The sequence below is a fragment of the Diadema setosum genome, chromosome 14 (assembly GCF_964275005.1).
Source record: "Diadema setosum chromosome 14, eeDiaSeto1, whole genome shotgun sequence".
Lineage (NCBI taxonomy): Eukaryota > Metazoa > Echinodermata > Echinoidea > Diadematoida > Diadematidae > Diadema > Diadema setosum.
Window position 1 is genome coordinate 11,163,830 of NC_092698.1, and position 25,821 is coordinate 11,189,650.

Consider the following 25,821-nt stretch of genomic DNA (forward strand, 5'->3'; position numbering starts at 1 on the left):
TCGACAACTTGGTCACTCCCACAAAAGCTAACCCATTATCCATTTTTCTCTCTTCATATTCAAGACATGGTTTGTTGCTGCGAGCTATGTGTTGAATATGATAGAGAAAAATGGACTGTGTGGGTTGGTATTTGTGGGAAGTTATCAAACAGATGGCCATGTTAAAGGTTATGGACCATGAAATGTCAGAAGAAACCCTTAACACAAACCCTAAACACTAACCTGTATTTGATTTGTAAGGGCTGGCCTATTTGGCCACTTTCCTTGACAGATCTCATACATTCAGTAAGACATTCATTGTTCCTTTATGATAACACCAAAGAGATTATACCACAAGAGGGCGTAGTCCAGTGGGGAGGCAGCCGCGCGAGGGAGCTGCCATTTCGCGCTGTGGAAGCCGCCATTGCACGGATTCTGTACAGTTATTAATCAGTAGATGGCAGCACACTATTCGACGCAGTAGCCTTGCGCCGTTTTATTGTGATGTCACAATGGTCATGTTTAAGCGTCATAATGCTGCTGATGTTGTTTGATTTTACGGCGTGAGTGGGAATGTAGGCAAAACAAACGTCATAATGCTCAAACTACTGTCTAGTCTACACCCAAGTTCCCACTGTTTATTTTGCGTACAACAAAAAGGTCTGGACTCTACCAAATGGTTCAAATGATATGATATCATCGTAGAAACTAATGTTTTAACAATTAACCTCATTGCGATTCTGAAAATGAAAATGTGTTATGAAGAATAACATATCACTCCAGATATGATATGAGAAGATATGACTTTAATGTAGACTTGTAGATCCATTGCCTGAATGTGAGGGTGCGCTCCCTCTTCAATTTTGGACGCAGCATTTGTACGCACGCGTATATCGACTACTAACTCTATAGGTATAATCTCTTTGGATAACACTCAAACTTGGAAAAAGTGCAGTGTGTCATTGTTGTCTTTAAAGTCCATGTGCTCAGTCATGCATGATATTTGTAAACATAATTACAATTGTAGGTATTAATACAATGTAGAAAGAAGAAGAGTTCTTCTTTTCTCAAAACCAACATTGAGCTCTCCATAGTTGACAATAATGAAACAGTAGCCCTCCAAAGTTGGATCTTCTTCTTTTTGCATACATGTACTGTATTATGTTGCACTGTTTTCTGTTACAGTTAATTCAGCTCTGTTAAATTAGATTGAGATTGCATACAGTGTGCTTTGATCTATGATTGAGTTTTGCTGACATGAGTACAGGTAATGGTATAGAAACTTTTCTTTCTGAAGATGACAGACTTTTCTTGTAAAGATAATGGAGACATACTCTATAATGCATGCTCATGCAGGAGAATTGCAAGAGTTTTCGTTACTGTACACCGTATACCCTGATGCACATGGTGCTGGAATTCAGCAGTGTGTGAGTGTTACGCCACCATCGCCACTGCAGCGGCCTTGTCACATTTTGTGTGCACAATACTGGCCACGTGAGGTGAAGCAGAGTTGAGTACTGAGCCTCATCTTTCATTGAGTGCAATGGTGCAAAACTGTATTGAGTAGATTATTATCCTGTCGTGGGAGTATTATGTAAATGGGTGACGTCAGCATACATCATGTTATATCTGAAATTGCACATTGAACAGTGACAGTGTATGGTTCTTTTATAAACTGCATTTCATGAGATGAGCAATCAACTAATCAGATGGCTAGAATCACGTAGGTGTTGCACAATCTGCATGAATATTTGGAAGGTAAACTTGCAATACCCACGTACACTGTAAGCGCTAGACCCACTGGGTCTAGTTGTCCCCACCGAACGAGTTCGAGCAGGGGATTATGAAACGGTCTCCGTACGTGTGTGTGTCAGTGTGTCCGTCTGTCCGTCCGTGCGTCCGTGTGTGATCAAAATGTTCAAAATGCTACTCCTTCGCCATTTCTAAACCAGAATTTCAGTTGTGACCTTTGACCTTGACCTTTGACCTATATTGTACATTTTGCTTCAAAATGCTACTCCTTCGCCATTTCTAACCTGATTTTGATTCCGTTTGCTTTATATGATGGCACTAGGTGAGGGCTTCCAAACTTCTACACAGAATTTTGACCTTTGACTTCTTTGACCTTTGACCTATATTGTACATTGCCTACAAAATGCTACTCCTTCGCCATTTCTAACCCGATTTCGATTCCGTTTGCTTTATGTGATGGCACTAGGTGAGGGCTTCAAAATTTGTACACAGAATTTTGACCTTTGACTTCTTTGACCTTTGACCTTGATTTTTGACCTATATTGTACATTTTGCTACAAAATGCTACTCCTTCGCCATTTGTAACCCGATTTCAATTCCGTTTGCTTTAAGTGATGGCACTAGGTGAGGGCTTCAAAACTTCTACACAGAATTTTGACCTTTGACTTCTTTGACCTCTGACCTTGATTTTTGACCTGTATTGTACATTTTGCTACCAAATGCTACTCCTTCGCCATTTCTAACCCGATTTCGATTCTGTTTGCTTTATGTGATGGCACTAGGTGAGGGCTTCAAAACTTCTACACAGAATTTTGACCTTTGACTTCTTTGACCTTTGACCTTTGACTTCTTTGACCTTTGACCTTGATTTTTACCTATATTGTACATTGGCTACAAAATGCTACTCCTTCGCCATTTCTAACCCGATTTCGATTCCGTTTGCTTTATGTGATGGCACTAGGTGAGGGCTTCAAAACTTCCACATAGAATTTTGACCTTTGACTTCTTTGACCTTTGACCTTGATCTTTTTACCTATATTGTACATTTTGCTACTAAATGCTACTTCCGGCGGGGACATATATTACGCACCGCGTAATTTCTACTTTTCCTTGTTCAGTTCTTATTATGCTTCCTGACATGGCTCCACAGACCAATTCTACTTGTACTGCGGAAGTTGCAGGCAGTGCATGCATAGGGTTTGTCTGTTTCTTGTAAGCAAGAAGCTTTGGCGTGTCTTACTGCTCTCTTCTCCTCTGCTGCCTGATGTTGCTCTCTCTCAGCAGAATTTGTTTGATCCCTTACAAGATTCCTCCAGTATGTCCGATTTACGGCAACCTTCTCCAGACTATCTGGTGGGATCTTGGCCAGCAAAAGTTGTCTTTTCAGGGTGTCTTTGAAGCGGAGGAGGGGATGGCCAATGGGTCTTCTGCCTGTTTTCACTTCTCCATAGAGGGTTTGCCTTGGCAGACGATTACTATCCATGCGCACAACATGACCTGTCCATCGGAGTTGTGACCTCATGATAGTGGATTCCAAGCTCATCATACCTGCTCTTTGCAGCACTTCCTCGTTAGAGATATGGTCATACCAGCGTATGCCCATGATGCTGCGCAGCTGTCTCTGTAGAACCTTGGATAGTCGCTTTATGTGACGTTGGTAAAGGACGTAGGTCTCTGACGAATACAGCAGTGATGGTAAGACAATTGCCCGATACACAGCTATCTTGGTAAACAGTTTTACACCATGTCTATGCCAAAGTTTGTCTCTCAGCCTGGCAAAGGAGGAGTAAGCTGCTTGAATCCGTTTACTTATCTCTTTGTCAAGGCCGGTGTCATGAGTTACAGTGCTGCCTAGGTATGTGAAACTCTTAGTAGTTGGTAGTGGGCGACCATTGAAGTTTATGGTTGGGTTATGGTATTCAGCTCTAGGAGGAGGTTGGAACATCACTTCTGTCTTTGAAGCATTGATAGTGAGGCCAAAGTCTGCAGCTGCTGTAGAGAAACAGTTGAATGTTCGCTGGAGCTCTGCTTCAGAGTGAGCAACAAAGGCTGAGTCATCAGCATTTAAAGCAGTTCCTGTACACACACCTCCTCTACTTTGGTTTTGGCAGACAGACGGCGCAGGTTGAAAAGGTTGCGAAGAGAGAGAAGAGTGTGGGTGCTAGGGTGCAACCTTGTTTGACACCATTGGTTACTGGAAAAGTGTCAGAAAGTTCTCCACCAATCACGACTTGGGCTTCCATGCCTTCGTGGATGAGCTTGATGATGTTGATGAACTTGTCAGGACAGCCATACCTGCCAAGGATTCTCCACAACATGTCTCAGGGGACGCTGTCAAAGGCTTTGCGGAAGTCAACAAATAAAGCTGCTCATGGCACTTCTCCTGAATCTGTCGTAGTGTGAAAATCATGTCGGTTGTACCACGACTTGGCCTAAAACCACATTGTGACTCAGGAAGGTGTTTCTCTGACAGAGACTGAAGCCGCATCACCAAGATCTTTGCATAGAGCTTCCCAGCGATTGATAGTAGGGTGATTCCTGTATAGTTGCCACACTCATGCCTGTCGCCTTTGTGCTTGTACAATGTAACGATAACGCCATCTTTGAGGTCTTTTGGCAGAGTTTCATTGTTCCATGATTCTGTTATTATGTGCAAGAGCTGTTCTTTGATGCGTATACCCCCAGACTTGTATATTTCTGCAGGTATTCTGTCAATCCCTGGAGCGTTACCATTGCTGCATAGTTGAATTGCTTTTATTGAAATCGACAGGGCACTGCTCGGCCATCGCTAGGGTTTTACAGCCTGCTCAGCATCTCCAAAAACTGCTGGGCAGTGCCAAAATTTCAGCAGCGACCGAGCAGGCTACAAATCGGTCGGTCGCTGCTCTGAGTTGTGACCGTAGCCTTACTTCGGCCGCCTACATGTAGACATCTGACTAGCAGCTTCCAGATTCTTAGTCCTACTGCCGTCGCCATTGATCCATCGATGCAGGTCTTTCAACACATAATCTGCATACTGGACCATTATAAAAATGGTCAGATAAAGATACACATTAATGGATAGTCTCGCCTTCGCTAAGATTAAAGTGCCAAACACTGCGCGACTGTTATGTTGACACACTCAGATCCCTTAGTTCTAGATCCAACGGAATGCCGAGGCATGACGGCTGGTGACAAAGGGACCCGGGTTTCCTGAGTTGCCTTCTCATACTAGGTTAGATCTTATTCCTAGCAATTCCTAATCGCAATTAACAATGATTCAAGACTCCATGAGAGAGTTTGTAGGAAATTCGAAGTTTGACCTGCCTGGTTACGCCATTCCCGTCAACATAGGGTTATGAACCTCACGTCAACACCAATGAAGTCTTAGCCTTTCCCGGGGGCAGGTGCCTTTACCCTATCAGACCTATCTGACCTACACAACCTAGCAGGCAGGGAACTTCGAGAAAAATAGGGGAAAGTACAGCGTACAGGGACAGAGGGAGACAGCTAGGGAGGCAGAGGGAGCTGATCCCCTCACTCTGGATATGGAGAACCAGCCCTTCTCCCAACATAAGGGATAACTACCATGATAACTGAACGTGCGCTCCGGGAGAGGGCACGTCCAGGTAATTGTGACCATTGACCGTGCAAGGAATTTTGGCCCGAGCCTGGCGCTGCTATCATTCATAAATTTTTCAATCGGCACCAGTCCCGCGCCTGGTACTAGCTTCAGCAGCGCCAAAATAGCCCTCTCCTGGCGCGGGCCACTTTGGCCCAACCCGTTCATAAACTCAAAATTTTGCGACTTAGCTCAGGCCTGGTCCGAGCCAGAGGAGTTTCTAAAAGGGGTAATACAGTAGTCATACAAATGATGCTGGTACCTCCAGGTGGGTGGGGGGGGGGGGGGGGAAGGGGAGAACTCAAAGATTCTAAATTAGCTAATTTTCATTCATTTTTTTTACCAAACAGGAATCATCAATGGAAGAGGGGATTACAATTGGTGGTAGTGCCCATGGGGGTTATAGGTTTGGACCCGATTGCCCAAAGTAAGGAGAGGTTGCCCCAGGGACCTGCAGTATTCCCCAAATATCAAGAATTTTGGTAGTTTTCCTAGGTGGTGCTTAGGTGAGCACAGGGGTCTCCCAAGATTTTTTTTTTTTTTTTGCATATTGTAGTTGTTATTATCATATTACTATCAACATAACTTGTGTATAGTGAGCATATTTTTTGATAACTATATGATGTCTAAAAAAAGAAATTCAGTGCTCAGTGTTTGTGGTTATCTGTCATAAACCATGCATGACTCATCAGTTGATAGAAAAGTGAAGCTTTGAAGGTTATTAACTACCCTCTTCCTTTATCAGACAGGCAACGGGGTACCTTTGCTGGCAGGATGTAGTCTTAGTTCAAGACCTTCTTGATTGGCAGCATATGATATTTATAGTGTTAGTGACTCTAGCTTCTTTCTTACGTAATTCAGACAGTAGAGCAGTGCTCAACAAAAAGTTTTGATGATCACTTGTAAGAACAGTGTTTATACGTACAATTGGACTACAAAATGCCTGCAAACATGCTTACAAAAACTGCTGGCAAGTCACAAATCTTGGCAATATTTCCACAGGTGGAAGCAGAATGCTGCCATTTAATAACTACATTGTAGCAAACAAATATTAGTACTCCATATAGCATCCTTAGTAACCCTGCAGTCATAATACATCTACATAATCCAATTATTCCCATGGAATTTCATCTCATTGTATTATATAGCATAGCACATGATAGCCATGTGTTGAATATTGAAATTCAATTCATTATTTAGAAATGAGAAACTAAGATGTCACTTGATCTCTCTTTTTTTTTTCTTTTTTTTTTTGAGTGATCAGGGCAAAATTTATTAATCTATTCTTAGGGATTATTTTGTCCCAAGTGAACATCACATTTTTATTTTTCGTTACATATGGCTAAACTACACTTTAAACAAGTTATTGTAGTAAAGCATTATTAGTACAGTGCTGTTGTAGAGCCTCCCCGTGCCTATGAAATCATAGGGCCAGTGCCCAGTAGGTTAAGTAAAATCTTCAATTAGGTTTAGGGGAAGAGTAGAGTCTAGCGCTGTTAAGAGCAAAGACTAGGTTAGGGCAGAGGGATACTTAAAATGATATCCCTAGCAATCTGCTCAGCAGTCAGTCAGAAGTGTGTCTCGAGCCAAAAGGAACAGCTCCCTGGTACTCCATTGTGTAAAAAAACTTCATTCACATCCTGGTGAGATTAATGGCATCCAAAGTAAAGAAAAAAAGTGAGTACTGTATTAATGGTGTGTGTTCATTATCAAGTTAAGGGTCGTGGTAGGAAAATGTATTTCAGTGAATTTCATCGGATTGTTGGACTGTGTAGTTGCTGCACTAATTCCCTTGGAGAGAGGGATTATAGTATATATCTAGACCAGCCTTATGTAAACGGAAATATAAAGAGCCAGCTGAGGATGGCACACTCTGCAAGCAACAAATTAGGACATAAATCTCTTTGTGGAGTTGTGATTGTCGTGTGATTTGTTGCCTCATAATTCAGGCATCATTGTGAGCTCCACAGCTTTGTTCCCGTGCACACATGATGAAGGTGTTTTTATTTGGTAGGTAGAAAGGGGCTATGCTGTGCTGTAATGATTGCTGTGCAAAAACCAGTCACTCATTTTGTCCAGTTGTACTTATAGACCTGCGGTAAAAATCATAAACTAAATCATACTATTCTCAATCTTGTAGCATGGACCTTCTGTAATCTGTGATTTTCCCCCCTAATGACTTGCCCAGCAGATTGGATAATTTGTGTGTTCATCGTTTCTAATAGAATGTTTGAGAGTCAGAACTTGCTATGAAGATCAAACAGTACTCTTTAGTATTCTTATTATTTTATATAGACTCTCCTTCCTTCCCCACAAACATAATTATACATGTATGTGTATGGCAGGCATTAATCAGGGAGCAACATTTACTTGATTCTTGAGTAAACTGTCCTTGGTGTTGTGATATGTCTTGTGAAATCCCATTCACTCTTATAGAGGATTATAGTTTAGGAGAGACACACCTTAAAAAAAAAAAAATGCTCTATGCTACATACATTATCCAATTCATGTAGGACAGTGACAGGAGTGCCTCCAATTACAAGATTGCTTGTTTGTTTTGTTTTGTTTTTGACATCCACACTTTGAGGAAGAACTATGATACATGTATGCCAGCATTTTGTATACTGCACTAGGAATATTCTGCAGGGTTTTTTTTTTTCCTGATTGGATAGTCTCATGCTGCTTATAAAGTTGCAAAAAGTTTCTGTAGTTTATTATGTTTGATCATAGATATATATTCTATACTTTTTAATTTTTTCTCATTAAAGTAGAAATCAGTATTGTAAAAAGCAATGTACAAAACAAAAGCAATAGTCAGTGAAACTGTCAGTGGAATATGAATAGTAAAAAAAAGAAAAATTTAGGCCATTTTAATGTTGATCATCATCTCATCTCAGATTGAAAGAAAAAAGTTCTCAGGGGCCTTGGCAAACACTGAGGATTGCAACAATCATACACGACTGTTTCATTATCTCATTAAGTGAATGAACACATTAATCATCTCCAACAACTAATTAGTATTTTGAGTAAGTGATTATTAACCCTTGGTAAAGCTATTAGTGCATTTGTCTTTCAGAATAAACTGTAAACTTAACCATTTTGAAGTCTGTGTAGTTGTCCGACATATGCATTTTTTGTAAATGCTTTGTTGAATGTTGTTAATGCACAGTAATGATGAGTTAGAGAAGCTCCAAAACAATCACTTTTTCAACCTTATGCTCAATTTAAACCCCTGCTCATTGACTTTTCCCCCTATGATCCACAAACTGTACCATTTTGTCCTTGCTATCTCTTTGATACAACACTATTACTATCCAAATCTGTCGCAATGTTAGAAGCTGCTTTAATACAATGGCTTTTCTGATGAGCTCTAAGAGAGGAAGTATGTACAATGTACTTTGTAAGATGGGAAGCTTGGGTGGCACACATAGGGCTATAACTAGTTTCTTCCTCTCTGTGTTCTCTAGACATAGAGTCCTTTAGCTCTTATGTCTTTAAAAATATTGAGAAAATGTGAATACATGGTTTCAATGAACATTCTTTATATTTACAAATTAACAAATCACCTTTTCAGATTCTATGCAAAGACAATGAGTAGTCTTACAATCTTAGAAATAGATTATTTTGCACTTTCATGGATGTTTGTCAGAAGAGTTAGGTGTATGACTGTTTTTCTTTGACTCATGTTGTTTTGATGGGAAGTGTCTGGTACTCACAAGACCATGCTACCTGATGTTATGAGGGACACTATGTTCCTGAGAGTTGTACTCATGTGTCAAAGAGGGATTTATTCTTCTCCTGAATTGTACCGTGAAAGTGCTAATTAGTTAAGGAGATTAAATCAGATGTGTGTCACGGATGTACAGAAATAGTCCATATGAAAAGTGAACAGTCTAATTGAGATAACCACGAATCCAAATTGCATAGGCCAAGATGTCATGTGTGTCTTAACTTTTTTCAAGGTAATGGTGAAGTAGGAAAGTCCAATCTTGTGTCCAGTTGAATAAGCACATATTCATAAATATACTTTTCTCTTCTTCTCTTACCCTTTTTATTAGCTGAAAGGGTTATGTCAGTAATGGAGGATATACAGTACAATGTAAGGTACATTTGTAAAACGGGTTGGATTTTCTTTTCCCACTCAACTCTGCCTTTGTTTTAATATGATTTATATATGTATTGCCACTATTGATGTACCTGTACTGATGATTTGTTGTTGTTGTTGTTGTAATAATTGTATTTTGTTCGTGTTTTGTATATGTAATTTATTTTGTCTCATTGTAGTTCAGATGCAATTCAGCCACATTTGGCTGTGAAGTTTAATGATCAATAAACCATTCAATCAAACTTACTAAATTATACATGTAGGCATTGGGGGATTTTCAGGAAGTACACACACACACACATACTCTTTTATTTCAAAGATCTTTGGAAGTTTGCAGATCTATAGAATTTTTTTTTTTTATTATAAAATAGAAAAATGATGCAATGCTCTTTTTATAGTCTTCTCTGGTGAAATATTTAGTAGATATTTGAGTCACTGAATGACAACATTCCAATGCAGCTGTTCTTTTACTGCTTAAATTGCTGAAAGAGAAACAATCTTTTAAGAGAAGCAACTTAACATATTCCACATTAGTACAAAAACCTAAATAATTGTAATCTTAGACAGTTTACAACTGGACATGTTTGCTGTTGTTGGTTTGTTTGTTTGGTTTTTTTTTTTTTTGGGGGGGGGTGAGGGTTACTCTAGCACTATGATAAGTATTGTATGAGTTCTGCATTATCAGCACTTTAGAATATTTTTGTAATATCCATGAATGTTTCCTGCCATCATACTTGGTGATGAAATCAATTTCCCTGGTTTTCTGTTAATTGATTCTTTTTTCTGTTGGTGAAATGCACTTTTTGCTATACTGTTTGTGTTGTTGGGAGGCATAGCCAGCCTTAAGACAAGACCATAGGAAAAGAATATGAGTTGCTGTGATTAAAAGGAAGTACGCATGCATGTGCAAATTTTCAGAAAATCAGTATACTGCTCTAGTGACCAATGGGTGATTTCAAGTTCGGTGCTAGTGCTAGTGCTAGTGCTAGCCCCCAAATAACAGCTTAAATCGACCTCCAACACCGACGGTCAGATTAACGAGGCGATACCGATCAAAATTATCGATCACCAGCACTAGGTGTTGGAATCACAGCACCGCGAGTCTGCGGAAATTGCGCGACGAAAAAAAGTGATGGTGCATAGTTGAAGTCATATATAAAAAGATGTAGCCAAAACTACTTAGTTTTAGACACGTAACGAGGAAGACTGATTAAAATGCCACAAATTTCATCCCTTCTTTAAAACACAATTTTGCTCCCAGGCTCAGATTTCTATGGCCATGTCTGGAGTGTTCGCGTTCTTTACGTGTGCGACCGTTGCATTAGCATAGACTTTGCACGTAAAACGTGCATCTCTTATAGAAGTGATTACGGGTCTCGCACAGCAACGCTAACACCAGCACCGAACTTGAAATGACGAAAATGATAATCCCTAGGGGTTAGTGTTAGTCAATAGGGAAAACGCACGTAAATCGCTAACACAGACGGTGGAGCTCGGTTCAGCAGACGACATTCAACACCGAGCCCGGCACCAGCAACCGGAAATACGTCATAATTTTTGAGGTCAACTCCCAACACCGACGTGATTTCAAGTTTGGTTTTATCGCCGGTGCTAGTGCTGAGATAGCACTAGCACTAGCACTAGCACTGAACTTGAAATCACCCAATATATCATAACATCAGACATATATGTGTTTTACATTTGTTCTTATGGGTAGACTGAACTAATAAGTCCCCCTCCCAATAGTATCAGCACAAATAGACAAATATTATACCAAAAGCCTGCTTTTGACTCTTTTTTGACCATAAACTGCAAATATCGATTGTTCAACGGGTGCAATGCAAAACTTCTTTGGTGTGTTAGCGTCTTATTATTTTGGTCATGAGACTTGACTTCAGCAGTTAATATTTTGTTGGGTGAAAATATTTTTTAAATTCAGAATAGCAGGAAACAAATCTCACATTTCTGTGCAAGATTACTTTTGATCTCAGTGTATACAATCTCAAGAAATTCTGTAAAGTGCAGGGCAGTGCAGTTCTTCTTAGAAGGTGTGTGGTCTTCTTCAGTTCAAAATAAAGGGTGACGTGGAGACCCATGATTGTCTTGCCACGAGGATTAGCTCATATTGTAGTCAATCTTTCCATCCTGTTTAGAGTTTCGTAAATATCACCTTGATGATGCCTCCACATGGAGCACTATAGAAGGAATGGCCAATTATTTGGAAATTTTAGAGTTTTAAGAAGTGCCATCACTGAAAAAAAAAAGTTTTTTTTTCTCTCTCTCAAGGATATGGTTTAAACTAAGCAATGAAACAAAGCCAAAGGCTTTAGGGAATATTCCTATAATTTCATAGTGTAAATCACTGTGGGGTCTTGTTTGCATCATTGTAATTGCCCATTATATGACATTTTAAGCAGCGTCACTCCAGATATCAAGAGATGTGGCAAGGTGTGAGTAATTCAAGTTGGTCTATCGATACACTGTAAGAGGTACACTTAGATATTAGATGCCGGATCTGAGATATTATTAAAATATAGTATTTTTAAAATAATATTTTCATTATAACTGCTTGTGCTATGCTTTATTTTCTGATTTTGAAATTGAAAGTCATGGAGTTTTTATTCTAGGAAGTTTATTTATTAGGGAGTAAACTTTATTGTCATTGCGATTACACTTCATTATGCGTCTTTCTTCTGTTGTGTATGAAAATTCCAGCTATAAAACCTGATGTCATGCACACCCTGTATTTGCTCTCCTTCTCTCTCACAGATTCAGACTCTTATGGAGAGAAAGACCCATTCAAGCTAAAGAAGGAGAAAAAGGAGATTGACAAGAAGAAAAAAGAGAAAGGATACAAGACATTTGAGGCGGAAAGCTTCTCAGAAGAAGATGATGAAAGGTATGTGTACAACTCAGCTACCGGTATATTTGTTTGGCTTGCATGCATCTCGTATATAGGACCTAGATAGTAATGTAGGCTTAATTCATATGATGCAGTTATCCATAACGTGTTCTTAAATGCACTAATATCTGTGTCCTTCTTTTGAGAACTACTTGCAATTGCCTCTATTGTCCAGAAGAGGGCTGTTGGGATATCATTATACAATTGAATGTTTAATCAATCTTTCCCACCTTACCTTATTTGTGAAAATTTATTTGACTGACAGAGAAAGTTAACAAGTAGTGATTGCAATTGTTACCTATGCATATCATGCTAGAATATCTCCACAAGCTTCTGCCCTATTTAGTCAGTGGCATATCCATTTAAGACTCGGGTCATTGTAAATAAAGACAGTGAGCACAGATATAATTCTGCGGGTAGTATATAGTGTACACTGCATACCTTGATTTCCTTATTGTCTACTGAAGGATGACTCCAGGAAGAAAGTGATATATATTAGTTTACTTCCTGTATTGAATGTCGAGTGCTAGTGCTCTGGCATTACACTCAACCCTGACAGTCCATGCACATGGGAATAGAGCTTGCCAACCAGTGTCCAGAAAGATTTGTGGTATCTTGTGACCCAGATAGCTGGAGGTACAGTTTGTGAAGAAGTCCTCACTACAGACTGTGGCTACTGATGGATCAAGTCAAGTTCTCTAGTGTGCTCACAAAGTTTTGTGTAATTATCTACCCGGTCTCTGATATTGCATTAGGCATGAGACTCATGCCTTAGGAGTCTTCCTCAGGCTCATAAGCCTGACAAGCTTTACTCATGCTTCACAAGAGATGCCCCCAACAACAATGACAACAACAAACAAAGCAACAACATGGATTTCCAACGACTGAAAAGTCAAATTTTGAGACCTATTAGTACCTACTTGCTAGTACGCAGTAGCTGCCAGATAATAGAACAGAGACCAGAGAAAAGTTCTTCTCTCTGTCTCTCTCTCTCTCTGTCTCTCTCTCTCTCTCTCTCTCTGTATGAAAGGAGTCACAGAATATACTTCATGTCTTTTTCATGTTCTTTTTTTTTTTCAATGTATGGCATGTATATGCTGCTAGAAGTAGTTCATTTTCTTTAGCATAGTGAACTCACACTTATATACACACATATCAAAATTGGAGATAGGATACATGTGACTACATGTATAGCTTTAACAGTGGATTTGAAAGCAAAAGTCATACCAGCTATTGGTATGTTAAAAAACAGAAAGATGGAACTTCATTTTCCTCCCTTGATCATAGACATAAGCGCACACACACACACACACACTTATGTTTACTCCTCATATCCTCTTTTTGCTTTGTGAGCTGGCATATTTGTAGACTACAACACAAGGTCATTTTGTTTTCTGGAATTAAAAAAAAAAAAAAAAATCCAGGTCAATGAAGCAATATAGCACAAACCAGTTGGACTACCAGCATACTACTGATAGTCTTGGAGTGGTCAATCTGAACTCAACAGGAAACCAAATTATTTACAATGGAATGCAAGTCATTTTTTCAATCTAAATAATGATGACCAGAATAGATATCTTAATAATCACATGTAATTCTCTGAAGCCCTATGGAAAAGTAATGAATGTTGCAGTCATTGTTGTAGTTGTTGTTGTTTGCAATTATGCCATGCCAAACAGGGTCAAATTGTGTCCATTCCCACAGACGTTCAGCATTACCAGTTAACAATGAGAAATATATAAAAAATATATAAAAATACTGTAAAAAATGATATATTCGCAGCATGAAATTTTCGCGAATTGGAGCCGACGACCTTTTTTGCGGCATGAAATTTTTCGCGAATTGCCAGTGGCATTCGATGCATGTATAGTGTAGACGAGAACTTTCGAGTGCATTTTAATTTCACGAATCTTGACGCTCGCGAAATTTGCGAAATTAAAATGCATGCAAATATTCTTCATTTTACATCGTTCATTACGATTTCTGCTCTATTTTGTTTTTACAGAGGAAAGGGCAAGAAGAGACCAAGTCTCTTCAAGAGCCGTTTTGCTCCGTCTGCCAAGACAAAGCCAAAGGACAGAGTGAAGGGTGTAGAGAAGGATGGAAAGACAGATGAAAGGAGACTGAGCAAGGACAAGATCAAGGAGGAGAAGAAGGTGAAGGGTGGAGTGGAAGAAAAGAAGGTTAAAGGCAGCAGTGAGGAGAAGAAATCCAAGGGTGTGACTGATGACAAGAAGAGGAGTAAAAGCAAAGAAAGGGAGAAACTAAAAAAGAAGTCACATACCATCGACATTCCCAACGTAAAACCAGGTGAGTAGCAAAAATAGACTGCTTTTCTTTATCTTATGGTATCCTGGTACATCAGGATGGGCAAAAGACATGATATTGATCTCTTCTGTAATGGAGACTGTTCAAAATTGAGCATCTGTTTTCACAAGTGTTATGACGTGTTTGATGTAAACTGCACATAGTCACAAGCAGATATGAGGCTGAATTTTACGCCACTTCACCATACGCTGATATGTGGTAACAGGTGCCACATAGAGTATGCACACACGTTTTGTTTTGTCAGACTTGTGCGTTGACTTGAGGTGAGTCAGAACAACTTTTAACATTTTCTATTTTTGTTGGATGATACCAACAAACTTCTGTTCGACACTGAATAGTCTATGATTCAGAAAACACACCACACAGAGGCTCTGATGCATGCCTAAAGATACAAAGAATCAAGGCTGCAAAGAATCCCAGAGCTTAAAGTATTTTGGACTAATGGGAAATTGTGTGCATCTCAGAATACAATACAGAGTGATTCTACCCAAAGATTAATAGATACTTTTAGGTATTTTGAAATTACAAACATTAATTTTTCATGCTTGGTTAAAGTTGATGTCATGAAAATTGCCATTGTATGTACTGTAGATAGCTAAATTATGAAGCGAAATATAGTTTTGTAGTAGTATTGTAGGGAAATGGGCATAGTTTAAGGAAGTGTGAAATCTGACATGAGCCAAACAACTGAGGAGGTTCTCCACTTTTTATGACTCACTTACAATGTATGTGACTAAGACAGCTAATTTGAGCAGCCCAAATGACAAAAGATCTTAATTTGTTATGACCATATAGGTTGTAAATGTATTGTTATTCATTGAATGTTCTCGTGCATTCGTTAAAAAGAATTTTCTCAATAGGGTCATTCCTCAATTACTTTTGAACCATCATAATCATGTCCACTCTCTATCTCTCACTCTCTGACAAACAGATGTTCAGAGTTGTCCTCATGAGGAAGTTGTGAATATCATGGCTTGGTTTATTATATCTGATCCCAGATACACATTGTAATTGTGACATATTGTGGGATCCAAGCACCTTTGAATGTTCTTTACAGAGAAGTGGCACTATAAGTACACATTTGAATGTTGTTCTTCTTCATCATTATCATCATAATCATCATCATCATCATCATCATCATCACTGTCATCATCGTCATCATCATCATCACTGTCATCATCATCATCATTATCATTGTCATCAGCAACTGTGCTATCCATGTTGACTCTTTGTACACTTCTACCTTTAAAGGGATGGTACAGTATTGGTTGAGATGAGAATTGGGCATTTAACTTTTTGCAAGATACCGAGAAAACATCTATAAAATAGTACAGAGCATACAATTTTAAGAGGAGGAATTCAAAGTTTATTTGATGAAAATCGGGTTTGGAATGACTGAAACATTCAAAAACATTGTAAAACAAAGCAATCGTAATAAAAGGTGGGTCCCACTTTATTACAATTGCTCTGTTTTGGATGTCTCAGCCATTTCATTACCAATTTTCATCAAATAAACGTTGAATTCCTCCTGGAATTACATGTTCTTTCATATTTCATAAGAGGTTTCTCATTATCTCACCAAAAAATGTTAGAAACTTGAAATTAGGTCTCAACCAAAACTATACGACCCCTTTAAATATCAATCCTTGAAGTCATGATGGTGTTTCTGTTTTGTAGTATCAAAATTATTGATGATTTAATAAACCCCACCATGAATTGGGCAGAAGTGTCATGTACTGTAGATGTCATAATGTGTAGAGCAGCGGTGGACAATGCATGCAATTCCATTCACTTCCCAAAAACACAATTGCAACCAAATGATGGCATTTGTAATTAGTACAGATTCCTGATAGCAAATAAACTGACATTAGTGACATGGCATTCCAACTAACATGCAGCAGCTGCAGTTGCACAAAAGAAAAGGAATACCTCACCTTACAGATCAAAACGGCAACTTTTTTTTTTCATTCAAGTTAAGAGTTTATCATTTTTACTAGTTTCTTTTATCAATCCCAAGCATAAAGGATACTAACAATTTTAACACTAAGTTGATTTTTTTTTATTCTTTGTTAAGGAGTTAGCTTTCTCTTGTCATGTATTTTCAAATTACTTTTTTTTTATGTAGTAAACAATTCACTTAAAGAATGGAAATAGAAGTAATGTCAGAATATTGCAGTTGACTATCAGAGCTTAAATGATCTCTTTCTTTTTGCATGTTGAACATCACACATTTTCACATTTAATGGAAAGGCCGACACATTTTTTAAAACCATTCTTGAAAACTATCCAATAGTAATCCACCACCTCACTCTCAATTCTTTACCAATTTTCATTTTAAAGATTTTGTATTGCAAGCAGTTTTATTGTAGTATGTTATATTTAATAGAATACTAAATTATCTTTTCATAGTTCCTTTTAGGTTTGTAGCAAATAACTGTCTCTATTGAAGCTGTTTTGATATACAATATTGGTAATTTAATACAGTACAAGTGAGCTGCAAAAAAAAAAAAAAAAAAAACTTAACACAAAAAAAAACTCACTAAAATTTGTCAATGTAAAAAGATGTTTGCATGCCATCAAAGAGGCTGTGTTTAGGATATCTGGGTAATGTCAGTGCTGTGTATCTTTGCCATTAGTGAGATTAGTGTTGTTTGTGGTGTGGTCTATTGAGTGGATGTACTCACCTCCCTTTGCCATGTGTTGTGTTCCAGGAATAGACTGGAATCAGCTCTACAGGATGGGGATGTAGGATTAGCTTGGAGTTAACCTTAATCCCAGCCAGATTTAGTCATAAAGATTATCACTAAGTATATTTGTGGCCACATCTGATATTTGAGTAAGTGAAAACTGAAACCACAAAAGTCCACATGTGTGACATCCAATGACAGTGCTAGATCTACTCAGTTCTGTTCTCCCTCATGAGTGTTTATCTGGTCTGTACCAAAACAAAGTTGTCCTCTACCCTAACGCTGCCAATGTTCTAATATCACTATAGGCATTATGTGCTGACAGTTAGTATGAAATAAGCACAGATATGATGAATCTCTGCTTCAACAAGCAAATTCTTGAGGCACATGGGCTTAAAAGAAACATAAAAGGAATTCTCTGTGTGTTGCTAGTGAGTTCACAAGCGCAGTATAATGGAGCCCAATGACTGTGTGCAATGAGATTGACATGTACACATGTACCCTGCCATGAAGCACAGATGTTAGTTAATAGTACATTTGTAGGTGAGAGTTTCATTCGTTTCTACATCAAATAGATAATTCATGTAATATTTCACGTGCATGGGAAAATAAGAACAATTCCAGCGAAGACATACATTGTATACTACCAAACTAAGATTTGTTAAGTACTGCGCTTTATTGAATATCATGCCAGAGAAGCATATGACTTGTGTAGACATGCAATATGTGTGTAATTTACTGATATTTACAAGAGCTGAAGCTTTTAGTCGGCAGCCTGGTTCAAACCATATGCTGTTGTATGTCTGTACACACATACTCCAGGCAAATAAGGCTGGATGGATTTCAGTTCCCTGCTGTTGAGAAAGAGGTGTGATGACAACTAACAGGTAATTATTGCCATTGATCATTTCAGAGCCCGTCTTTGGTGCACCCTTTGAAGATGCAGTCACCAGGAGCAAACTGTATGACAACATTGAGCTGCCAAGGGTGGTGCGGGAATGCATCGACTGTGTGGAGGAGTATGGTAATCTGTTCAGAATAACTTCTGTTATTTTCTTGTTGTTGTTGTTGTTGTGTTTTTTGGTCCTTGCTCTTCATACTTTAAAATCCTGTAGATCTATCCTGGCCCAAACTCATTGCTACTTGACAAACTGAGAGAATAATGAAAAATAAAGGATTACTTTTGTTTTACAATATCTAGGAAGGTGAGGTTGGTAAAGTTGAATTCCCCTCTAAGACTCTATACAACCTTCAGAACAAATATGGTTTCTTTTTAAGAGGACTATATTTGAATATACTGTATGTGACCCTGCATGGCAAAACCAACAAAAGGTCGCCAGACACAGATTTTTATACCCCCGCCATACGTAGTGTGAAGGGGGTATATAGGAATCACCGCGATGTTGGTCGGTCGGGCGGGCGGGTGGGCGGTTGGTCGGTCTGTCGGTCTGTTGCAAAATCTTGCGTCGCGAACTCCTCCTACAGTTTTGAAGCAATTTAAATGAAACTTAGGGTAAATGATGATATTGAGGTATAGATGTGCAAGACATGTTTTTGTGTTTGTCAGACAATGCGTTGCCATGGTAACCATAATTTTACCTAAACCTTGTGGATTGAATAACTTCCATAGTATTTAAGCAGTCAATTTCAAAATTGGTATCTATAATGATCTATAGGTGTAGTTATGCAAGACACTCTTTGTCTTTGTACTTGACAAAGCGTTGCGATGGTAACTGCATGTTTTCTTCGAAATCTTGTGAACAACTTCCACAGTTTTGAAGCAATTGAAATCAAATTTGGTAGGCATTAAATTTTGAGGCATAGATGTGCAACACATAATTTTTGTGTTTGTCAGACAAAATGTTGCCATGGTAACCATAATTTTACCAAAACCTTGTGGATTGAATAACTTCCACATCATTCAAGCAATTAAGGTCAAATTTAGTATGTATGATGATTGGGAGGTGTAGTTATGCAAGACACCAATGTGCTAATATAAGAAAAATGTGTTGCTATGGTAACCACTCATTTTTGTATCAAATTGAACCATTCAAGCTATGAAGGTGAAATTTGGTGTGTATGATGCTCTTTAAGTGTAGTTTTGCAAAATGTCCTTTGTATTTGTATCGGACAATGCATTGCCATGGTAACCGCATTTTTTTAAAATCCTGTGGAGTGAACTTCTTTCACAGTTTTCAAGCAATTTAAACCAAATTTGGTGGGCATTATGGCCCTGAGGTATAGATGTGGAACACATAATTTTTGTGTTTGTCACACAAACCGTTGCCATGGTAACCACAATTTTACCAAAACCTTGCATATCAAATAACTTTTCCATCATTCAAGCAATTAAAGTCAAATTTAGTATGTATCATGATCTAGAAGTGTAGTTTTGCAAGACACCAATGTGTTAGTTTAAGGAAAATGTGTTGCCATGGTAACCACTCATTTTTGTATCAAAATAAACCATTCAAGGTATGAAGGTCAAATTTGGTGTGTATGATGGTCTTTAAGTGTAGTGATGCTGGGGGAAAGCATGTTTCCATTTGCTGTAAGTTTTATACTCAGTGTCAACTCAGTAATTGTACAGTAAACTAAAATCATTCTGTTTCCAATTCGACAAGTGCACAAACTTGGTATTAACATCATTGCCCTCATGACATCACATACTATAAAGCAACACTAGGAGCGGGGGTATTAATCACCTTCAGTGATAATTCTAGTTAGTTCAGGGTAGATTTTGACATAGCAGACTTTAAGCTTTAAAATGATATATAACTCAATTCAACTTGACTCTCCTAACTTATCTAAATATTGGAAAGAAAGCACACACTCTGGAAAAATGTGGACTGAGATAAAAAGGCTCTGAAGTATAGGGTCTATTTCAGCACTTACCGAGCCTTGCTCTGTTCAATGAATGGGACAAAAAACAGGATGTAAAACTTCATAGCAACAACAATGACGGGATTATCAGATTTAGCTAAAATTGATTATGCCGTATTAACACTATCTATCCATGACTAATACCAACTCAAAGCAGTAGCATCAATCTTTCAGAAGTCATTAGAGTTGAAAGTGAAGAGTTTAAAGGTAGGGAATACCTTTTACAGACCTCTCAAAATGCAGCAAAACATTAAATATGAACCTCAGGGGACTTGTTTAGGCCACTGCTGAGAAATTTGAAAGTCAACAGTTATCTACAATTTGAATAATGCACAAAACTCAACTACTCAGTAGTTCTGTGTGTCAGCCACACTTAAGCCTTTTTGTTGCAGTCATCTGTATTTTTTATCTATAAACACAAATCTAAAAGTATAAGAGCTGATGTAATAACATATAGAGTGTGTGGCAAGAATGTATATAGAAATGTTTGTAAGTTTTGATGAACTTTCTTCACAAAATATACATGATGGACACACATGCAGTGCATTGGTCTGCAAAGGTAGCCTAGTAATGTACTGGAATTTACGGTGAGCCCCGAAAAAAATTCAATTCAAAATCATCTAACGGTCAATAAAAATGTACTAAATGTGTATTGAAACATTTGAAGAACAAAGTGCTTGAGTTTCAGGACCTTTTGAGATTTGCAGATGTGATAATTATTTGTGAGTGCACAGAAATCTGAACTGCTGCACCACCCATGAATGATTCAGTGAGTCACTTTGACCACTAAAGTTACTAGATTCACCCAACAGCTGTCAGTGCAAAATGTACATGTACATGTATATATATGCATGACCATCATTGAGCAGAGCTCAACTGGTAGGTTTTTCTACTAAACATAGTTTGAACTTAAATTTAAAGGTGACAGTTAAGAAATGGTAATAGCAAAAATGAAGTGGCACTAAAGTCTCTTTTCTTCTACATGTAACAATTTAATTGTAGACTGTGACCATGCATCACAAAACCAACAAAAAGTCGCACCCCATGATTTTACATGAGGACTCAATAAAAGGTGAAACGGGTCAACGTAGTCAATTTTGAGTTTTTCATATTTTCTGATAGAGCTATCCTTCTTCTACATTATTTATAGGTTTGGGATCATAACATGACTGGGAAGGTGTGCTTTCAGCAGTTTTTCTACAACCCTTTTTTGTAGAGTAGTGTGAAAAGGTTATGTCTAAATAAAAGCCCCTTCTCATTTCTTGAAAATCATTTTTACCTTTTTAAAGGATAATGCTACTGTTTTGAAAGTTGGCATTAAACATGGAAAGAATGTGTTGATAGAGCATGCTTAATTTCAGCTTAATCTGATATCCCTTCATTGTTGTTCCTCTGGTGGTTTACATCCTGTTTTTTTTTTTTTTTTGTCCCATTCATCGCACAGCTAGTGTGGCTTGGTAGAGATTAAAGGGATGGTACAGTATTGGTGGAGATGACAATTGGGTTTTTAACTTTGTGCGAGATACCAAGAAAACACTTATGAAATAGTACAGAGCATACCATTTTAAGAGGAATTCAAAGTTTAATTGATGAAAATCGGGTTTGGAATGGCTGAAACATCCAAAAACAAAGTAAAACAAAGTGATTGTAATAAAAGGTGAGTCCCACACTTTATTAGAATCGCTCTGTTTTGGATATCTTTGAAAATCTTGGATAACATTGAATTCCTCATGGAATTACATGATCTTTCATATTTCACAAGAGGTTTCTCATTATCTCACAAAAAAATGTTAGAAACCTGAAATTTAGGTCTCAACCAAAACTATACGATCCCTTAAAGGCATAATTTACCATTTGCAGATGAAAGCATTAGTGCTTTAAAATAGTTCTAAAATGTGAGTTAGGGATAGAAACAACCACTGTCAAAATTTGAATCCGTATAATCGATGTTAAGTGTTGTTAAATACACAAAATGTGAACAATAGTTATAATAAAAATGTTTCCAGACTAAACCGTATACAGTTACGGTTTACTGAGAAAAACCCTGATATCTCCTTATATTTTAGGTTTTATTGCAAATATTTCATATGGTAGGATGTTTTATGATACAACAGACCTACACATATGCATCAAATGTGATATCTTGAACATTTTTGAAATCACTGCTCCCAAAGGTAAACTGGACCTTTAAGTGCTTGAATAGACCTTGTACTTCAGAGCCTGTTTTCTCTGTTCACACTTTCCTGGAGTGTGTGCTTTCTTTCCAATATTTAGATAGGTTAGGAAGAGCCCATTTGAATTGAGTTACACATTGTTTTAAAGCTTAGAATCTGCTTTTTCAGAATCTGCCCTTAACTAAAAATCTGGCAACTTTTTGTTGGTTTTGTGATGCAGGGTCACAACTTTTGTTTGTTGTCTTTAATTAATTTTTCTGTATTTATGGAAGTTGACCAAAGATAAGGAAAACTTATTTCAGGCACTGTCACCACTGTGGCAGAGGAAACCTGGGTTAAACAAAGTTTGGGAAGGATATCAGTTGACATCTTGATGCTTGATGTATGTTGTGACAACCCTGCTCTGGAACTATATCACTGACACCCTGCCACACCAACTGACGTCAATGCACAGACGGCAGTGCCAAGCACCCACCCGCCACAGTTTCCCTCTCAGATTCGATGGAAGATCTGCCAAGTAAAAAGAATAAAGAAAGACATGCTCTTACCTTAGGTCATCTTTCAGTTAGAAATATACCAGCCAATCAGGTGTCATTTCTACTGCTATATACAGGAATGACTCATAGCTTTTGTTAAAAATACATTTCATTAAATCTTGTTTGATGTAGAAATTGCAGGATGTATTGTTAGTTGAAATATTTAACTGCCAAAGCAATCCCCTTTTGTCCTACACCGAGGTTTAATACTTTAAAATGAGTGAGTCTATCTGCCATAAATATGTATTATTGTTATTCATTTCAGGGTTAGTTCATGACCACTTCATATACATATATTTGTGTTTATGTGTTTATCATAGTGTTGTTGTTGTCATTATTTTTTTTGGAGGCAGCAAATTGTCTATGTGTGCCATATAGCCACTCAAAAAATTCTCTACCCTCAGGCTGAATTTATATGGAGATTCCTTTGATATTGGAAAGGGCCAGCCAATTTTTTCTAAGAGAGGAGCTACATCATCATCATTATAAGTGGGGTTTTAGTTACAAAAGTGAATTAGGAAGTAAAAGTCACATATGGAAGGCTTCTTGGAAATGTAATGAGTAGTAGTGAATAAGACTTTCACAGTATACAACTTTAGTTTGTTAGTTGCTTCAGATATTTTTGTGGCTGCCATGAGATATTAGTACTTGATTAATTCATTGTGTTCATGAAATTCTATGAGGAGGAAACAAAGTAGGGAGAGAGATTACAGAAATCTGCAGATCTGAGTAGAATCTTTGTAAAAAGTTTATCAGAGTGGGTTTGTGCATTTCATGCGTACTTACTTACTTACTGCCCGTTATGCCATAGGCACGTAGGGCAGCAACAAAAGTCTGCCATTTGGCTCTGTCCATGGCCAGGCGCTGTAGTGTCCCCCAGGTGTGGTTCAGGTCCCTCATCCCTCTCTCCACAGTTTTTCTCCATGTGTTTTGGGGTCTCCCGCCCCTCTTCCTCCGCCCTTCTGGAGTCCAGTAGAGTGCTGTCTTGGTAATGCTGTCCTGTTCTTTCCTGAGCACATGACCAATCCATCTCCAGCGCCTTCTTTGGATGATTGTGTCCATGCATTCCAACTGGCATTTGTCATAAAGCTCTTCATTTGATATTGTATTTGGCCAAAAATTACATTTCTTTGCATTTCATGCAAAGAAATGTAATTCAAAACCTCAGTGGAGGTTTAGGAAACTTAATTGGGCATTAAAAAAAAAAAAAAAACATTGACTGAAAGCACAATGTTAAAGGAGGCATTTGTAAAAATTTGTCTTATAAAATGTGCATATTGTTTAGCTCAAATTGCAGCACCTAAAAAAAAAAAAAAAAAAGATGATTAAGTAAACTAAAGGAATACACTCTAATGGGATTACATTACAGCATACTATTTTACTTTTTTTTAAAATTACATATCATGTCATATTATGTAGTATCTTTTTTAGAACACTGCAGCAAAATTCCATATATTCTTTTACATAATCAGGTGCATGTATGATAGGGTCAATGAGTTTGTTAAAAGAAAATGTGCTGCAAAATCTTTCCGTATACCAGGGCTCCACACTAACTTTTATTTTTGGTGGCCCAAAGGCAAACATCCGACCTTTTTTGGTGGCCCGATCAGGCCACCAAATTCTTCATTTCTGAAATTTTGGTGGCCCGACTTGCGTTTTTGGTGGCCCCGGGCCACCGGGCCACCGTTAGTGTCGAGCCCTGCGTATACCCTTATTAGACTGCAATGTCTTCCATATGGCATCTTAAATGTAAGAGGCATTTGAATTCATGTTTTATGAATGGTGTAACTGATTCTGAAATGATGAGATTACAATGATTTCATCCTCTACAAAAACCATGACACCATTTGTCAGATAAGAATAGTAAAATAGATAGCGTGAATGATGTATGATACATATGAACATGTCCATTGCCACTGAAGTTAATATTGTTATCAAAATCTGTTCATGAAATGTGAAATTATCCATAGGAATCATTCATAAACAGGCTCAATTATTTGGTAACTTGAAATCGTTAAATGGTTATACAGTGATATGTTATCGCATTCAAAGCAAGGTTTCATGGTATGCTCATGAATCTGGAGCAGAGAAGTTTCATTCAAGGTGCAAGACAGATACATACACACATGCACTCCTTCATTTGATGGCTGTCAACCAGGAGCAAAAACAGACAATCTTGTCTAGCAGCTGCCCCATCAACAGCTGTCTTGTGAGGTGGAACTTTGACATCTTGACTAGAGAGGGGGGAGGAAGTCCCAATTTGTTATCCCTAATCCCATTTCTCCCCCCCCCCCCCATGCCATTATTAGGTGTGACTAGGGCTTCTTTAGAGCATGGCTGTAGATGGAGATATGCCAAAATAAGACATAGCTCCCAACATTTCCTTCATATTTTGCCAGCTGATATGATAGTTCTGTATTGGACATAATAATTTAATGCACTTTATATAGAGAAACTAGTTGACACCACTTTTGCGAGTTAGTTTATACTTATGAGTTATAAGTTAGTGCTAGTATGTTTTTGAAAGATGGTCACAAACTGAAACATTGAATTGAACTTAAAAGGCAGACATAAATTTGATTAGATTTCTGTACAATAGCTTATGGTCAAATATCCCTGAACATTGACTTACAGAAGGCCCTTTCACTCATGACAGTTGTTGATTTTTGGATCACATTGGCTTGCAAAAAATCCATTTTATGTGATACCGTTCTCACACGTGGCGCGCAGACATTAATCAAGCTTTATAGCTCTTTAGTATCCTAACTGGGCATGCCTAAACAATGGCCAAAGCATGACTATGTGTGCCCTTGTGTGCAGACTTAGTGTTGCAAATTACATCGTAGAGTTAAAAAACTTGAGTTTGTGACATGC

General features: G+C 38.0%; 1 protein-coding gene across 1 annotated transcript in view; it reads left to right on the plus strand.

The window, feature by feature from the left end:
* LOC140237515 (ralA-binding protein 1-like) overlaps nt 1-25,821 on the plus strand; it is a 56,233-nt gene that overhangs the window by 12,089 nt on the left and 18,323 nt on the right. Inside the window, exons 2-4 of the mRNA XM_072317447.1 lie at nt 12,207-12,336; nt 14,345-14,649; nt 18,268-18,378. Of these exons, the coding sequence (XP_072173548.1) occupies nt 12,207-12,336; nt 14,345-14,649; nt 18,268-18,378 (546 nt within the window). The remainder of the gene's footprint in view (nt 1-12,206; nt 12,337-14,344; nt 14,650-18,267; nt 18,379-25,821) is intronic.